The sequence below is a fragment of the Parasteatoda tepidariorum genome, chromosome 11 (assembly GCF_982258835.1).
Source record: "Parasteatoda tepidariorum strain Cologne lab strain chromosome 11, Ptep-v5.0, whole genome shotgun sequence".
NCBI classification, from domain to species: domain Eukaryota; kingdom Metazoa; phylum Arthropoda; class Arachnida; order Araneae; family Theridiidae; genus Parasteatoda; species Parasteatoda tepidariorum.
This window is the reverse complement of record NC_141765.1, coordinates 46,819,265-46,839,689: the sequence shown is the minus strand read 5'-3', so window position 1 is coordinate 46,839,689 and position 20,425 is coordinate 46,819,265. Positions and strand designations below refer to the sequence as shown.

At 26.8% G+C, this 20,425-nt stretch overlaps 1 protein-coding gene across 3 annotated transcripts in view; it reads right to left on the bottom strand.

Annotated features, from left to right (window-relative positions):
• Positions 1-20,425, bottom strand: part of LOC107445726 (neuroligin-4, X-linked) — a 190,165-nt gene that overhangs the window by 15,876 nt on the left and 153,864 nt on the right. For all 3 annotated transcript variants that reach the window (XM_016060199.4, XM_016060198.4, XM_087155307.1), the window contains exons 6-7: positions 15,151-15,339; positions 9,386-9,738 (exon numbers count right to left, since the gene is read on the bottom strand). In XM_016060199.4, the coding sequence (XP_015915685.1) occupies positions 9,386-9,738; positions 15,151-15,339 (542 nt within the window). The remainder of the gene's footprint in view (positions 1-9,385; positions 9,739-15,150; positions 15,340-20,425) is intronic.

Here is a 20,425-nt window from a genome sequence, read left to right as displayed (position 1 = left end):
ATACAGTCATTCAGGATATTTTTATTTCAATTAAAATTATGAGACATTCTCGGTGATATATCCTTTTTGACCACCCCATTTTTTTTTTCTGATCCAGTTTAAAATATTTAGAAACGATTCGCAAACATCTCAAACTTGAGTAATTGTCCCGAATGAAGTTTCTTCGTCAGTAGTCATTGAAAGAGTCGTAAATTGTTTGAAAGAAAAACTTATTAACGTTTGGAATCAACTTTTGAGCTTCAACTTATCTAGAAAAGAAGAAATTCACGTTTTAAGTAAATTAATAAGAAATTTTCGGTCTTTAGTTAAGGATCCTATTAAAAATATATATCCATCAGAAATATTTTTTTTTAAAAATGTGCTCCTTACATACACAGAATATATTATCTAGAACATTCAAGTTTTCATTTCTTAGCTTTCAAAATATGATTACTTACATGAATTTACCCATTTCACTATACACCACTTTTTCAATTTCGTTTAGTTTTTGGAGTGAAATTTGTAGCAAATTTGCGTTAAGAGTAGTAAATTTGTAACAGCTTAGCGTTAGTTTAATAAGAGCATAAATTTTTTTGACTTAGTGTCATTAAATCCAACATTATATAAATCATTTTTTTCCCTTACTTTTCAAAATGTTTAGGCAGTGAGAATTTGCCTATTTTTGTTTTATAATCTTACACATTGTATAACAAGCTACGATAAATCTAAATATTTTACAAAAGTAAATAAAATAATACTTACAGCAATCAATTTGTTAGCAGTGAAAATTAATGAAATTATGATTCGAACAAAATGTATATTAAAACTAAAGAATCTATTTCCCAAACTGTAACAATTCAACTTATTAAAATTATTTAATTAGAATTTATTCTAATTTTTTTCATAAAAGTTCATAAATCTATTTTGTAAATATAGTTGCCCAATTTGCCTATTAAATAATTTTAATCATATAGTCTTAACTTGCTAAAGAAAATAAATGAAATTTAAACAACAATCAAAAGCATATTAAAAGCATAATACTACTTATTCAGAAACATAAGTTGTTGTTCTCCTTTTTTCAAATTAAAGTTTATTGATCGATTTTTTAAAATAGCTATCCGATTTTTGCTTAAGATATTCCTTAAAATGTCACTGAATAATGATATAGTCTCAACTTGCTAAAAACACAATAACTTATTAGTTTCGAAACAGGGTGATTCATTTTAATTAACTTGTTAAACTCACTTTTTTAAAAATAACGCGAACTACAAGATCAGATTTTGCGTTGTCGGAAATTTTTAATTAATATTGCCTTTTCAATTTACAGAGATTGTACCTGTTCATTTTAACTGACTTTAATTACCAGTTGTAACACTGTTTGAAACATACAAAATATATGATATAAAAAGAAGCATATTTTCTGCCAAAAAATCAATACCTGGCTTTTTAACTATCAAAATAATTATTTTTTGTTTCATTTTTTATAAAAATTTTGCACGTGTAAGTTGTGAATAATTAGAGTGTAACATTTTAGTATACATTATTTATACTTTCATTAATACTAGTTTGCTTTTTCAGAAAGCCGCGACATATACTTGGTTTTAATTAAATTTTAATGAACACTCCCTAAAGAATGCAAATTCCAGTTTTTCAATAGAAAGTAAAGTATAATATTTAAAAAAAAGTGTGTGATTGCCATTGTGAGTGTGTGAAACAGAATTACTTTTATATAATTAGGTTTTTTTTTGTTACTTACGTAATAAACGGAGTAATAATTTTAGCAGTAATTTATTTTTGAAATGAATAAATATTGTTCGATTATTTTTAAATGAAGTCTTAAAATCCTTTATGGGTTTTTTCTGTTAATTTCGATTTTTAAAATTTAAAATGAGAGCTAATAAAAGGAAAAAAAAGTATTAGCCTACTAGCATAAAACTTTTAATATTTTTAATATTTTTTTTAAACATTTTATATCAAGGGTTTGTTTCATTTTATAAGATAACAACATGAAATGTGTACATTATTATTTGTGCATTAAGAATACTCTAATCCTTGAATCTCAATTATTCATTTATCTTTTTTTCGTTCATCGATATTTTTTTCGTAGTTTTTTTTTTAATTATAGACTTTTTTTCATGTTCAAAGAGAATATTTTAATAAAACAGCGTTTCAGCTTGATAAAAATACTCTGAAATCTCAATAAATGCTATAAATAAATTAAAAAGCATTTCTGCAAACTTATGGCCATGGCATTCGTAGAACATTATTTTGATATGATATTGGTTACACTATTCATATGGAATAATTATATAATTTTTAGTTTAGTAATAAATTATATAATTTAAAATCAGAAAATTGACAGCGTTCTTTGAAACAATTCATTCAATTTTTTGTGACATAAGTTGATTACGAGGATTTTTAATCATGTACAATTTATTTTCATTTTTCTTTCAATTTGAAAAAAAAAATTAAATAGCTAGCTGAAGTTAAAATGTTTTTATTTTAATTTTTGAATAAGCAAATATAAGAGTTATATATTTCAGTTAATCTACGTTCTACATACTTTGTTTATCTATTTTTCTCTAGCTAAAATGAAATCTTCTATAAAATCTCCTATAAAGTCATGCAAAAAAAATTCAAATGGCATAGATTTGCTTAGTACACATTTTTAACGATTGTTATTTTTTATCGAGGTAGCTGGGGAACATAATAACAGGTCATTAATTTATTTCAGAAAATATTAAACTAGTATAATCTCATTTGCAAATCAAGAAATCAATATAGATACAGCTCAAGTCAGGTAAGAAATATATTTATTAAACCACAGGAGCAAAGTTTCTTTGTATCTCGTGGAACCTAGTTCCAAACAAGGTCCGATTTCCACAAAGGAACCAGTTAACACATAGCAATCAGGAAATAATCCATATTTCCAATTGAATATGCTATTTTCTCTGAAAATTGGTACGAATGTTCTGATATTAAATAATCGTGCAACTAAGATATATTTTAATTACTGTCACTGTTTCCTGTTTATGTTTCAAGATCAATAAAACAATCTCAGATTTGGAAAAGAATTATTTCATTATTTTTCAGTTTTTATAAAGGTAGTATAATGATTTGAAAACATCCGAAGTTGTGGAATCTTTTATTTCCAGTGTAAAAATGTGACAAAAATCAGTGGAACGTATAAATTAAAATATTCCTTGTCTAATATATTTAGGCTAAAAAAATTTTTACATTATTTACACCATAATTTTGTAGTCAAATAAAATATCCTTAAAGTCATTATGCTTCCAAATTTATAATGTTTTATTTTCTAATGCACATGGTATGTAAAATTTCTAAAATACTAAACATAAAGTTTAGTTATAAAATAAACTCAAACATGAAACAGAATGCTTAACTTTAAAATACGCTTTTTAAAGCATCATGCAAAATGCGTTTTATGTATGTATTTCTTAACAAAATATATTACAAATATACTTTACGCTCTTTTTTGTTTAAATTAATTTCTATTTTAGTTTTTTACTTAAATATTTTTTGTGCAACTGTTTGCTTTTATTTATTTTATTTTTCAAAGATCTTAAATTGAAAATTCTTATTTTAGAACATCAAACTTTAAAGACTTTGATATTCTCAACACATGATGATGTAATGTTAACACATGATTGTGGATTTTGCTGTACGAGAGAATTGGCATGAATAATACAGGGTTGTCAACTACTTAACTTTTTGAAAAATATTTTATAGAGCGGTAGACAATTAAAAACTAAAAATTTCAGAATTTTGGTATTTTTGTAAAGCATTAAAAGCCTCACAATGAGAAAACTGGAACAAAGCAACATTTTATATAAAGTTTTGAATTATTTATAAGTGGTGATGCGAAAAATAAGTTTAAATCAAATTTCGAAAACAAAGAATCTTACATTTAAACTTAAACTAAGCTACCATTTGAAGATATTTTCCGCACAAACATATAAAGTTGGCAACCCCGATGGTGTCAATAATGCTTTTATTTTATTTTTATTTGTTGTTGATTCTTAATACTTTTTTATATTTTATTTATTAGTCGTAAGTAAAATAAAGGAAACACTTTACCTTTTAGCTCTTTTGTCGAAAAATTATGCGTACTCCTCTATCTTCACGATAATCAAAATGAACAAAATAAAAGTAAATAAACGAGGAATCAAAATCATAAAATGAAATAATTCTGATAAATCAATGGATAAAATATATATTTCTCATGCATTTAAAAATAAATATAACTGTGAAGTAAATATAAAAATCATAATCACAAATTAAATAATTATTAACGAAACAGCAAATACAAAATTGCAATTAAGAAATAAATTCCGTCCGTCATCCTACTCTTCTCATCAAACAAAAACATTTCAATAAATCTTCATAACATCCCAATACACGAACACATTCATGCCTTTTGAAAATGATTTTCTAATGATTGCCCTTTTGGAGACCAAATCATTCATGTCATTACTCAAATATACGCTTTACAATCGATGAATAAAACTTTAAATCCATGACATATACAAATCAGCAATGATAAATGATAGTGCTATTCATAGTGCTTTTATTTCATCTGTATGTATAAATGTCAAAATGTAGCACATCATCTGATGTAGCACGTAACTACTATAAAACTCAAATAGAAGGAAAAGTTTCATTTTTGAAATTACAGAAAGTAAAACATCACAAAATAAATGACACCATTTTTAAAATTAATTGAGTAATTTAAATCAGTTGTTAAAAGAAATTATACCGACTCCGTCGTACTTTATGCTGCTTTTATAAGAATACAACAAGAACTCGAATTGTTCATAAAGTAAACATAAAGACTAAAAAAAGTTTCATTTATATATTTTGCATCAGACTAGTTTGCAATAATCTTAACAAGGAACGAAATAGGCCTAACTGAAATTAATGCTTAATAACATATTTTTTTAACCAAGACTGAAGTCTCAAATATGGAACATGGGTTCTTTTTCAGTTTTAAAGAAGAACTAGAAAAATGTCACTTTGCTATTTTGTAATTATTCGGGTAACTGACACTAATGCTAAGCGTTTTACCCAAGATGCAAGCCTCAAAATTTGATTTTGTGTCTTTCATGAGACAAATTGGAAAAATAAAAAGTTTTATTTTTATATTTGTAATTATTGGAGTAAATTAGTCTAACACTAACAGCAATGTTAGATAACTCGTTTCAGCTAATGTAAAAGTTGAAAATTTAAACAATGTATTTTTAGGGGCAAATAGAAGAACAAAACAAAGCTATATTTCGATATTTTAAGACTATTAGGGTAATTAGCCAAATTGAAAGTGGTACTAAATTACATGCTCGCATGATTTAACATCGTGTTAGCACAACATAATCGATACTGGTGTTTATGCCATTAAATCGTAAATAGGTAAATTTGTGCCGATGGAGGACTGTGGGGATGTTTAAAGTGATGAATTCGTTTGGGTGGACAGACTAACTACTACCATAGTTGAATTCGAGAAAGATTTATCAAAAATAATTATTTATATATATATATATATATAAATAAATAAATACAAGAAAACACTAAGAAAGTTAAGAAAAATTTAGATAATAAGTTTTTTTTTTTTTTTTATAAAATGTTGTTTGTTGTTTTTTTACTTATTATTTCCCACCCCTTTTTTTCATATGTCTATAATTTTTCTTTGTTTTATTCTTCATTTTGAACTTATATATATATATATATATATATATATATATATATATATATATATATATATATATATATATATATATATAATCTTTCAAATAATTATTTTCATTGAACACATTTTATAAAATCATGTCAATAAATTTTTCAATTGGGAATTTATGTAAAGAACTTTTAGCATTATTTTTTAAGCATGTTAAGTATTCTATATACTATTTATACTAATTCAATACTTTAAAAACGTCTTTAAGTTGGTGATATAAAAATTATTTTTTAAGTATTCTATATACTATTTATACTAATCCAATACTTCAAAAACGTCTCTAAGTAGGTGATATAAAAATTTATTTTAAGCCCTCTATTGGATCAGCTTGCGTAATTTTACCAATTGGTGCGGTTTTAAAAGAATTTTTTCATAACGTATTTTATTTCAAAAAATTTCAACTTCCGCTTTAGAATAATTCAATTGTTTATAACAATTTTATTTTTTTAAGAAGCAATAGCAAAACATTTCAGTAAACATTTTTAACTTTTACAAATATTTAAATTAAATATTATCATGATTTAAAATAAAATTTGAATTGTAAAGCAAAATTTCAAACATTTTATGACAGACATCATGATAATTTCCAAAAGTTGAAAGACACTCAACTTGTGAAAGGAAATACTTACATCAAAATTAATTACACCGCTGATAAAAATTTTTAACGACTTCTTGGATTTATATTTAACTAAGAACAGCTCTCAAAACAACTCACATTTCAGAGTAAAATTATAAATCCCTTTCAAAAATTCAGATGTTTATCAAATTCTTTTTATGCATGCCTTATTAATCACTGTCAACTTGAAGTACGAATAATAAGATAAACAATTTTAATCTCTATTTTCCAGAATGAAACAAATTTATTATTTATTAAATGAAGTTTACCGAGTTTTATTAACAACGTTATTAAAACTAGAAAAAAATTTGTGATGAAGAGATTATAAAAGTTTTAATTACAAAGCACGCTTTTAAAAGAGAACATTTAATTTCTAGATATTAATTTGCGTTTTGAAAAATAAAATGTTCTTTAATATTTCGTACTTTGTCAACACCACTTGATAATTAATAACGGAGAGTCTATACATTTTATTTATGCTGCATTTAATACGGAATTATAACATTTGATTTGATAACCCAACATATATTTAGTTCAAGCATTCTTCTGTTTACTCAAAATGGATTTCTTTTTCAAAATAGTAACTTCTAAACAATTGGTTTTGTGGCACGCAGATATTTCATTTTAACGATATCAAAAAATAATGCACAAAAAGGGCATGAAAGTTGAAACATTATTGCAACTTATATTTTTGCCCCTGTTCATTTTTTGTACATATTATAATATTTTGAGTTTTATGTATAGAATTTCTTAACTAATATGCTTATATTTAAAAAAAGTTAGTTAAAAATTGAAATTAAAAAAAAACTAAAAAGAACATTAGGAATTATAGAAAAGAATAGAAATTATGAAAACAAGTTGGATTTTTTTAAACGTCTTTTAGGTAAGTAAATGCCATTTGAAAATTTATACTGTGTTTTAATTTAAGCAAATTTTTACATCAATATTAATGCTAAATTATGTTTACAGTGTTTAATACTTGTGATGCCACAATAGGCATTACATATTTCTTAGCTTTTAAAATTTCTTTAATTACTAAAACTTACTTTTTAATCATTAGTAATCGAATTATATTTAAATTAAATCAATTAGTTAAATTTTATAAAACGCAATCATTAAATATTTATTCTTTTCCTATCGATCAATGTAACGGCTAACTATTAATATCAATACTAATGTAGACTCATTAATTCGCTGTCGCGCCTAATCAAAAACAAAAATCTATAAATAACTCTTTATTCTGAAATTTTCTTACCTCAAATATGTTTCAGTTACATGGTTATACTAATTCTCTCAGTTGTGTTAGCAATTCGCGATTACCAAGGTATTTTTCAAACCTAATATTGATTATGGGAGTTGGCTTTATTTTTGGCTTTGTTATTTTTCGATAAATCGCCAACCATGGATCTCTTCTCATGATTCTAACTCTGTGTGCTGGGAACAATTCAATTACTTTTTAATTTGGCTTTTGAATTGGCAGATCATGGGGGATTTGTCTCCCATGGCCTGTCCTTATTAATATCATTATGCGAAATTTAACTTAGAATGTCTTATAGATAAAATTATAATTTGTATCTCGAGTTCTATAAATACTACTAAAAAGTTTTATTACAATTATGATCCAGTTTTCATCTTTAACTGTCATTTTTCATTATTCTGTTTTTCATCACTATATTCAATTAATCAATTATACCATATAACTCCAACCGTACCTAATTTCATCTTAATATAACTTAACGTATTTTATGGAATTTTTTATATCAGGGCCGTTTAAAGGAAATAAATTATTTAACTTACGAGCATAAGTCACATGTTTATATTTCTATAAGCATTTCCTTCAGTTTTAAAGGTATCGCTTCTTAATTATTTAAGTCCAAAAATTTTTTTATTCGCATTTAAAAAAATTTTGTGCGTGGTACTCTGCAAAACTGCAAAATCTGTAGTATAATATCACTTCAAATATGATGCTGGACAGTTATTAAAATCGTGTGAAGGAAAACTTTTTTTACAAGTTAACACCATATCGCGTTTTCATATACAATTTAAAGGTTGTATGAAAGTTCTAAACACCGGTAATGCAAAGAATTTATTTCATGATCACTCGTCTTTACACCATAGGTTAAATATTTTCGCTTCCAAAAAATTTAATGCAGGCGCGTTTTTATTTCGATTGAATTGTTTTGAAACGATAACGAATTAGCGAGTATTTACTGCTGTCATTAATGTTGCTTTACATCTGTGGATACAAAAAGTAATCGGTAAAAATTTATAATGTTTTTAGTTGTGTAAATAAATATATTTACACTTTAATTTTCAAGTCTTTGTAAACTGTAAATAGCTTTATAATGCATATTTTCTATCCTCTTCTGCTCCGTTAAGCCTATTTCAAATTCGTCTTATTGTTTTCTCTATTACGCTTATATTTGATTTACAAACTCAACTCATTTTAAGAATTAGTGTATGTATGCAACCAAAATTACCAATTCGAACATATTTTTCTTGTAAAAATAACTTAACTGATTCTTAAGTGTATCATATCTCACTATAATTATAAATGTTAGTCTTAATAAATAACAAACTTGATGGATGCTAATTTACACTAAGTAGTGTAAGGGAACATTCTGGATATTTGGTGTAGTGGAACACTACTAAGGTGTTAAGTAGTTGTCGCCATATTTGGTGTTCAGATACACGGAAATTTTTACAGTGTTCTAACTAAGCTTTACATCTTAAGTAATTTATGCAAATAAAAATTTGGCTTCAATCTCATCTGGAATAGAAAGATATTCAAATGCTATACACTCCTTTAACATAGCTGAACATCACGTGGTACAATGGTGCCAAGAATTTTATTTATTCTAAAAAATAAACTACGAGGTAACAGCATAATATTTTCGAGATAAGTTTGATATTTAAAGTAACAGCTACACTATTTAGTAGCAGGCAGCCACATACAAAAGAAAGCGACAACGTAATAATTTCACTATAAGTATACAAAAAATAATAATAATGACATTTATTTCAACAAACAATTAGCTTACTTTATAGCTCTCTTCTCGCAAGGCATTCTCAGCTCTATTTTCACTTCTTTGATGATAAACACCCGCAAAAACACAAAGATTTAATATGAGTAATGAACATCCTACAATAATTGTCACACGCAAAGCTGTCATGTAATTGTCTTTTTGCACTACCACAGTATCTGATGAAGCCATACTTCCGGAAACATTTACTGATGTAGGTTCGGAAGATGTCTCTGAAAGCATTTGTTCTCCTGGAGCTGAGAAAGATGTCAATGATTCAGAAACTTGAGTTATCACTTTAACACCAGGACCTACTGTCGGTATAGGGAAATTAGATCGAGGCTTTACAGTGGGAGCCCGAGGTGGCATACCTAAAATGAAAAACAAATATGGAAAAGTTTGCTGGTAACTGAGAAGCTAATTGCTCTAAAATAATAATTTTAAAAATTTTATTGCTTTTTTATTTAATTATTTTCTTTCTTGGACTTAGAAAATAATATCCATCTGCTAAGAAAATGGGAAAGTATAATATACGTTCACTCATTTAAATTCAAAGCATAATTACTATTGACTAAGAATATTATTTATTTTCAACATACTTTAATCAAATATTGACTCATCTATGCAGCATACACTTTCATAGGCCAGTTTATAGCAATACATAGTATCTAACGCATGTCTTGTGCATTTAGTAACATGCCTTGGTGAGTATAAATTCAAAAACGTATTTTTTTATGCATATATACATTAATAACTTTTAAGCTATTAATTCTATTAACTTTTTTTTGGTTTCCTTTGAGTTAAAAAAAGGGAGAAAAAATGCCTAATGACTAAAGTAGGCAAACCTTTTGAAGAAAAGGGCAACAAAAGAAGTTATACAAAGCATTAAGTTGCACCAAATGTACCCCAAAGCAGATACTTACGTTACGACAAGATTAATTAAAAAACTAGTTATATTTTATAGACTGAAGCAAAAATGAATATTTTTAATTTTTCCAAAAAACCAAAGAAAAGTATTTTGTGATAAAAAAATCACCGATTTGGACAATTGATTAATGAAATACTTATATCTATTTAACCAATCATAATTTAACCATTATGGCATTGATAACATAGTGTATATGAATGGAACTTCAATCCCAGCATATCGAGTCATGACTGGGTAGCAGTGATATTATGTCCAATGTATCCCATTACTTTTACTCTTTTATTTCATTCAAGACAGACATTGATACCTTGTCGCCACTACCCAAAAGAGTAAGCGACAGAACTATTTACAATTACAAAAATTTCGCAATTTATGGGTATAATTGTATATAGCTCAACATTACAAATATATACAATTGTACAAATGTACAATTGTATATAGTTCTAATGTTGTGTAATAACCATAATTTTATCTGACAAAACACTGCACAGCTACAACCTTTCTAGCTCTTAATGAAATAAAATCATCGCAAAATAATTTGGTGAAAGTGCCAGAATAAGATAAGCGATGATAACTCAAATGATATTACTTACATATAATTTCTTAGTGAAGTATAAAGGAATATAGCGATAAGAAAATTTTAGAGTTCCCAATTTCTATTTTGCTGTCATAAGTCATAATAAGACAAACAAAATGCGAATTATACAGAAAGGGGGCTAATAATTTTAGATCCACATACGTGGCGTCAAGTCATCGTTAAGTATATTTCAAATGTTAAATTACACCTAAAGTAGGAACTAACGTGCATAATTATATTATTATATAATGGTCGATTTAAATTCAATGTTGAATAGCTATAATCATTCTTTAGAAAAAAAATTTGAGAAATACGAAGTTTTTGTTAATGAGATGCAATACCAAATAATTACTGCATAAAATCTCAGTTTCAAAACTATTTTAACTATGAAAACCATGCAAATAAATAATTATTGAAAATAATCTAACATTAACTATAAAAAAAATTTTATTCTTGGGAGCAAAATTTCAAAATTATTTAAAAAACACACAAAAAGTTAAGGTTATTAAAATATTACTAAATATATAAGGTAATATAAAGGTAATAAAAATATTACTAAATATATAAGGTAATATAAAGGTAATAAAAATATTACTAAATATATAAGGTAATATAAAGGTAATAAAAATATTACTAAATAGATATAAAATTTAAAATTTATAATACTATGAGACTTCACTTAACTACTATCCTGTCATAAATTTCGTACTACGTACACAGAAGTCGACCTGCATGATTGACTGCATTATTTTTAAATATTAAGTAAATATAAATTTAAAAGCCTCCTACTGATTACAGAACTACTGAGTCAAAAGAAAAAAACTATTTTCAGAATAACTAAAGTATATAATATTCAACACTTGACTCATTTTTCAAGCACGTAGATGTAGCGTGATCTTTTGAAAATCACTTCTGTATATGAGGAATTCTATCCAAATAACTTGAAGTCCCCAGGAAGCTCAAATATTAAAGAATGTTTCAGAGAGGGTAAAACTGTAAATTTTCTTATAGCGTGTTTTTAGAAGCTAAGAAGCTAAGGTCCACATACGTGGACCGAGGTAATGAAGAGGTTAATCAGGAATTTTAAATTGTGATATAAACTATGTTTGATTTATAAAATTAGGGGTGGGGGGAGAAACACTCTAAATGACAAGAATAAAAAGATCAATCGACTTTTTGAGGTCGTAAATCTAGAATTTACCCGAGGAGGATAAATTCCACGAATGGACAGATTGGCTTGAGAATTTCAACCGCTCAGTATGAGTACCAATCAAAATACCTCTGCTATATAAAGCAATCTCCTAGCATGTATTGCCTTAAAGAAAAATATTTCATTGTGTATTGGACAAAAAAAATAGTACTTTTTGTTAATACTGATAAAAACCACACAGTTTATAAATTTTTATATCGAAAACATTAAAAAAACATTGAAAAAATTCTAAGATTACATACTTTTCCTTAAAATAATTATAGTAATATCATGGATACTTGCAATAAGCTTATATTATTACCCAAACTTAAAGTCACCGAGAAATTATTTTATCCCTAATATATTTATTATGACTTGCCTCTGAAATATATCCACAAATATGCCAAAAACCAATATTATATTTGGTATCAAATCAAGATTTTATTTAATAAAGTGCGATATATACTTGCAAGACATAAAAAGATTAGCTGTCATGCAATGAGTAATATTACTTCTCTCTGGATCATTTTTATTTGCTCATGACGATAGGATGAAGCATTCGAATGAAATGAAATTCGAGATGAAGGTGAAAAGAGAAGTATTTTTTTTATTCTATATTTATTTCCCTTACTACTTTTTTTAGGGTTAAATTGAATATTTATTGAATAAAACGTACTTTGAGTGCCATTTTAATGAAAAAAGAAAAACTTCTAAGAGTATAATTTAAAAATTATTAGTCGATGAAATGTAATAAAGTTTACCTGAGGAAATGTAAATATGTTTTAGTAAGTATCTTCTTTGTAAAATTAAAATGTTTTATAAAGTAAGTATATTTAGTTTTCTTAAAATTATGTTAAGCTATTAGCCGTGATTTTTTTTAAATATCTGAGATGATATGGGATTTTAAATTTCTACTTCATTAGAATAGTTTTTTAAATATAATTTATCATAATTTTAATTTGGCTTCATACAATGGCTTTCATTGTTACGCAAATTATGAGCAATTAAAATATCAGCAAAAGCACTGTGATACGAGGTAAAGTGAATAAAAATAAAATAATTTCAAACTTCAAAAAAGTGTAAAAAAAATATTTGTTAAGGGGTTGCAGTACCCAAAAATGACCAATATTTCGATATATTTTTTTCATTGCTTAAAATATAACCTCAAACTATTTCAAATGCACAGAAAATAAATCATCTCTCTATCTACTTTTTTAAAAAAGTAATGAATGATTTTAGATTACACCTTAAACAGAAACTTGATCAGCAGACAGACTTTAAAGTGCTTTTTCTCATAGAGGATAATTTTTTGTGTTTTTATCTTAATTAAATCCCTAGGGAATTTCTTTTATTTAAGATAAAGCTTTGAAGTAAACTTTTTTACCTTAAGTATAATACACTTATTTAAACTGTGCATGGAATAATCATTTTATGTGGTATTACAATTTTTACAGTATGTTATATAATACCTAACAGGAATTTTTAACCTTTTTTCTACTTCTTTTCAAAATAATCTATAAAAAATGTTCTAATTGATATATCAACAAATAAATGCACAAAATGAATGAATATTGGAAGCACTTAAAAAAAAAGGCTTTTGAAGATATGTTAAAATAAAAAGGCCTTAAGGATTTAAAAATTTTAATTTTTTCACTTTTTTTTAAATTATAAAAAAATTAAACAGTTTAATTATTTTTTGAGGATAAATTTATTATTATTATTTTTTTTTTAATGGCGGGCACTTGGAGCTATTGTCCATTGGCCACAGAAAGTGCCAGAACTGCTAATTCTCTTTTCGTTACCCAGTGGGCACCTGTGGCGAAGCCACGGCGGTGGAACAGCGTCGCCCACGTCACACTACCACAACCCGTTTATAGGGCGGATCACATTCACACATTCACACACAAAGGAGAAAGGAAGGGAAAGAAACATCCATGCCTTGCCCGGGATTCGAACCCAGAACCTTTCTGATGCAAGGACAGGGGATAAATTATTGATTATAAGTTAAATGAGCATGTAAAGCATAAACAAAATTAATGTTTATACCTTTATTTAAAAAATGTTGCAAGGGTACTGTGACCCCTTAAAATACACGTATGCATGTCGCTTTATACACAATGAATATGGTTATGGTAAGAACTTTGTTAGTAGCACTCATCGTAAAAAAGTTTAAACACAAACTTATTTTCAGGTTGAAAGTTAATTATCCAAGATGTATACTCAATTTTTTAACTTTTTATTTCAAATTTTTCAACGTGAACTGGTGACGAAATTCGATATTTTATATGCTTGTATTATTTTTTTAAAATGTATTTATTATTATGTATTTAATTCCGTTTGTATACATCAAGCTTTAAAAAAAGTTTACCATATTTAAATATGACAGTGCGTAGTGGGCAAAAAAGGGAGTACCCTGAACAACTTTTTTCACTTTGAATTTATTTTGGTTTTGTGAACCTCAAAAAAAAGGGGCCGCAATCTTAAAAATATAGTCCCAAAAGTTTAATCAGGAAAGAGATTTAACTTTTTCAGTAATTCGCTATGTATCGAGAACTTTTAAAGCTAATAAAAAAAATTTACACATAATTATAAACTTTGTTGAGCCAAAAATAATTCCATTTATAAAAATAATTTTAATTACTATTTATATAATTTATTATTATATAATTTATTATTATATAATGTATTGTTATATAATTTATTATCAGATAAATTATATAAAATGATTGCATAAATAATTATTATTTTAATAATTATTTCTATAGTTATAAGTATTATTATATGTTTGCAATTGTCAAGGCATTATTATATGTTTGCAATTGTTTTAAGGCATAGAAATGTTTGCATTATTTTAAAGTTTGCAAAGTTAAATGATAATATACAAAACTTGAACTTTGCTGAGTAGTATTCTGCTGACTTGTTGTTAAAATGCCTTAATTTCTTTCTCGAGAATTGCTTTTTAAGTGATTAAAATTAATCATATTAGAAATGCTCAATTCTCCTTGTTCAAACTTTGATTGATGCAATTCAATATTCAACTTGCTTACTTCTTTTGGCAGTTATATGTAAAGACAAATATTTGAACTCACCTAGTGCAGTCAATACTGGTCCTTGTCGAACTATACCATCATATGTTGAAGGATTGTCATGGTCATCTAGTAGATGATGTTGCGTTGCTACACCAGGAGTTACCCCTTGTCGGTGAAGCTTTGGAATCAGACTTAACCAGAAAGATAGTCTATGAGCGTGGTAATGATCTCTTATTTTTGGTTTCATAGCTAAAAATAAAAATATATATCATCATAAAAGAGTTCAGTTTATGATCTTGATTTTAAAGAATATAAAAACTGTTAATGTAAAAAAAATTTCATAGACAATAGAAACGCAGTTGCTTTGGTTCATTGGCTATGTTTTTACTAACTTATAATACTAATGTAGCATGAAAATCATGACTGTGAAATTTTTGCATAATCTATTGTTTTACATAAGCGTGACAAGTATAGGCATATTTGATAGTATTTTCTGAGAAAAAAATTAAAGCTCACGAAAAAGATACAGGATACACGTTTGGTCAGTAGACTTCTGCGAATTTAAAGGAAGGATTTTGTCAAAATTGTGCTATCCACACTCGCAGACATGATATGAATCATCGTTCAAAATATTTAATTTAAACTCAGAAAAAAGTTGAGTTGAAAGCTGTTTTTAATAGCACAAAGGCGGACATGCTACGATAAACAATACATTAAAAACGATAAGAGGTAAAGTACTTAATACAATTTTTTCTTTATAAAATACATGAATTCTGCAAAACAATGTACAGGTACTGAGCGCAAAATAAAAAAAAGATATCACCCAGAATAACATTCGTTCTAATGAGTGGATTTTCACGTACAAAGTGTAAATCTTAACGGTTCATAGGGGTAACTTTAAATATGTTAATTTATTAATGCTAATTAACTTAAGCTAGAAAATCAGACACAAAAACACATTTTCTCTGAATAAACATTTTTTTTACATATTTGGATTGCCGACCCTCAAAATAAGGGTGTAGCCACAATCTAGAATTTGTGCTCCTAATAGTTTAGTTAAGAGAGCGGTTGAACCCTTAATGTTAATAATTTCACATATTGCATTTTTCGTTATATCTTTAAATCTAATTGCCCAGTTGAAAATAAAGAAATTGCAGTCACTCATGAAAGTTGCTTACCCAAAGATAATTTCAAGCAAAAATAATAATTTTTAATAATTATTTTTTACTTTTGTATTATTTTTTTATTATTTAATTTAATACGGGAGAAAATTTTCTTTAATTATGAACCATACGCTTTTTATACCGTATTAAGAAACGTATTTTATTTTAGTGAAATCTAAAGTTTCAATATTTTTTATGAAGTAAAAGCTGAAAAAAGTTCAAATTAGCTATTTTTAAAAAATTATTTGGTGACAATAAAAAAATATTTAAGGGGAGCGGTTAATGCATAAATTTGGTAAACTTACAAGGAACTTGACTTTCATTCATGATTTACCGTTTTTTTTTATTCGATATCATTTTCTTTTCTTAAATATAAAAAAAAAAATATGATGTTTCTTTTTAAGCGATCTGCTAATTTGTACTTAATTTAGTAAAGATATTTGAATAAAATATTATATTTAGCGAATGTCAAGTTTTTTTAAAACATGTTTTTTATTGAATGTGGTTGCGCATCTGCTCTTTTTAGTTTCAGTTTTTAATTAAGGCTACAGTGGACTTAAAAAATCAAATTTTGGAATTTTTAACCAAATTTTCTGAAAATCGCAGAATAACTTATTTAGATTATAACAAATAAATTCCTACATTTTTTTTAAATTATCTTTTTAATTTTTTAAGTTATGAAACTTTTAACATTTAAAAGTTGTCAAATTTTAAAATGTTCCAGGCGGCTTCATTTTCAAAATTTTTCTTCGAAACTTTTTTATGTTGCTCGTTATAGACATAGAAACAAACGTATGCATTAAATTTGTGAGTAATTTTGATGGTTTAAGTAGCAGGAGATAATTTTTCATTACGTACAAAAATTTTGAAAAAAACAATTAAAAAAATTCTTTTTTAAGTTCTCAATTTCTTTCAAATACTAATTATTATAAAAAACAATGCATAGAACTACTTAATATATAATTAAGTAACTGTTGACAAAGTTTCAAAACTGTATGTAGAAAATTAATGCTCCTGGAACGTTTGAAAGTTTCAAAAATTAGAAAAAAATCCATATTGAGAAAAAGGGATTTTTTGCTCAAAATTAATATTGTCTTTAAATTATTCTCCTATAATCAGTAGTAAATGTTTCATTATTTTATGACAAAAAGATATAACATGTTATTATTTCATTTATATTAGCTAATATAAGAAATAAATAATATGAATAAACCTTGCGAAGATAAAAATCAATTTTTACCATTTTAAGGGTCCACTGTAGCCTTAATGCACTCCACGATAGATTCAATTTCAGTAATATGCAAAAGTATGTATTTATACGGAAATATAGATTTATCAATTGTTCAATATATATTTTAATAACTAAATAGCAAAATAAATAAACGAAGATACTAGTTATTTAAAAAGTATCTTCATATTATCTTGAACTATACTATTGTGACATCAACAACGATTATTTGAAATATTGTTGATATTTTTAAAGTAACTACAAAAAGTATAAATATGCCAAACATAAAACGCTGCCAAATATATAGTAAAATTTTTTAAATGTCATAAAATATCTCAGTATCTTATATATCGTCCTGCAATCTTAATTTCAAAATTAATTTCGTAATTTTAATTACTGGGCCATGTGTGATTCACAAAACTATTCAACCAATTATTTTATTATATTTTTACATTTTTCAAATTCACTTTTTCTTTATGCTCCCACGTAAATTTTTTCCTCGATAATATACTAATATATTTTATTAGTTCTTAAAATTTTTCTAATATTGTCTAAATAATTAACAAGTGTTTTCGAGTCTCAGAACTATAATCAGTTATCTGATAAGAATACAAGAGTGTTTTGCTATTTTAAAATGACTCGATGCAAAACGTCTGACTGATCGTATTATATAAAAGTAAACTTTTTTTTAAAGAATGAGCAAGCGAATTATTTATTTACTTTATTAGTTCTTATTAGTTAAATTTGAGAAACGTAAATGCATATTAGTGTAACTCAAAATACCGCAACTATTTTCTTTATTTTTTAAATGAACAAATTCGAAACGCAATTTTATTTTGACTTTTAAGCTTATTACACCGTTAACTATAAGAAAACTGCTCTTTCAAAAAAAAGAAGTTGATTGAATGTTTTTAAAAAATAATGTAAAAATATGCTTCTTAAAATGATTTTTCAACTTCAGTACAATTCACAAGATATTATTATAGTGTAATTTCTAATCAGGAAAAACAATGGCTTGACCAGTTTTCGAAGATATTACCTTTTTTAGTGAAACATGAAAACACTACCTTTTAATTGGCGTTTGATCCTGCTATCATTTTATCAGTACTCGAACCCACTATCAATTGAGCAAGTACTGATACCACTACTTTTTTGTTGGTACTCAAACCTATTATGACCTACTTTAGAACCCACAACAATTTGATCAAAAATCGTACCCACTATCATTTAATGAATATTCAAACCCACTATCATTCAATCAATACTCGAAACCATTACAATTACCCGCTGCCTTTTAATCGGTACTTGTTTCCGCTATTATTAGAGCAAGTATCGAACCCGCTACCTTTTTGTCGGTAATCGAAGCTATTATGACCAACTTTAGAAACCACAACAATCTGATCAAGAATCGTACCCACTGTCATTTAATTAATATTCGAACCCACTATCATTTAATCAATACTCAAAACCAATACAATTTTATCAGTACTGGAGCCTACTATGTTCAGAACAAATTTCGAACCCACTAAGTTTTTAGCGAATTTTGCTCCCTCTACCTTTTAATCGGTACTTGTTCCTGCTATCATCTTGAGCAAGTATCGAACCCATTACCTGTTTGTCGGTACTCAAACACCTTATTACCAGTTTTCGCAGCCAGTATCATTAGAGTAAGAATCGAACAAACTACCTTTTTGTCGGTACTTGACCTTTTCGCTTGTTTCTATGAGCAGCTATCCCATAATAAATACTCTCTGTAAATTCTAGATCCACTGTTTGAAATAAAAGAAGTCGGACACCAACCCCAGATAAAGGGAGTGCTTTCCATCCACCTCCCCTACCCACCCGCCCTAGTTCTACACTGTCTCTTCGTAAAAAAATTTATAAACTTTTACTGGTAGTTTCCATCAAATGAATTTTCCATTTATATGAAATTTTACTTGTTTCACTTTATTTACAAATATATTTATTCTAATCACTTATTAATGTTTAAACGTTTATATTTGGGTTTATAGTCTTGGTTATATAGTTAATAAAATGAATTATTAAAGATTATTTCAAAAACATTATTACCTTTTTATAGAAAGTACTCAAACCAACAAGGTTTGAAATTACTACATTTTATCGTTTCATGGACCAGCTATCATTTAATCAGTGTGCGAACCCTCTCACTTTTTATCGGTACCTGGTGCTCCTATCATTTTATCAGTACTTTAATCCGCTATCGCTTGAGCAAGAATCGTACCCACTATCATTTTATCAATATTCGAACCCACTATTATATAATCAATAATCGAACCCACCATCGAATCAATAGTTGAACCAACTACATTTTTATTAGTACTCAAACCTACTATAGTTGGACAAGTTACCAAACCCACTAACGTTTTAGCGGAACTCTAACCCGCTACTTGTTGATCGGTACTTGGATTCACAATCATGTAATCTGTACTCCAATCCAAGCAACTGTCATTTGAGCAAGAATCGATTATTTAATCAGTTCTCGTACCCGCTATCATTTTATCAATACTCGAGCTCACTACTTTTTTATCAGTATATGAACCTGCCTACTATGTCTAGACCAAATTTCGATTCCACTACCTTTTTAGCGTTACTTGAACCCCCTACCTTTTTGTTGGTATCTTGTTGGTATCATTTGAGCAAGTATCGAACCCACTTTATTTTTGCCGGTACATGAACCCATTATTACCACTTTTCGTAAAGAGCAAGAATCGAACCCACTACCATTTTGTCGGTTCTCGACCTCTTCGCTTGCTTCTATGAGCCGCTAAAACGATCATCACATGATAAATGCACCGTGTAAAGGTTAGATCCATTCTTTGAAATGAAAAAAAGTCCGCCACTAACTACAAATGAAGAAAGTGCTTACCCACCCGCCCTAGTTCTACACTGTCTCTTCGGAAAAAAAAAATAATAAACTTTTACT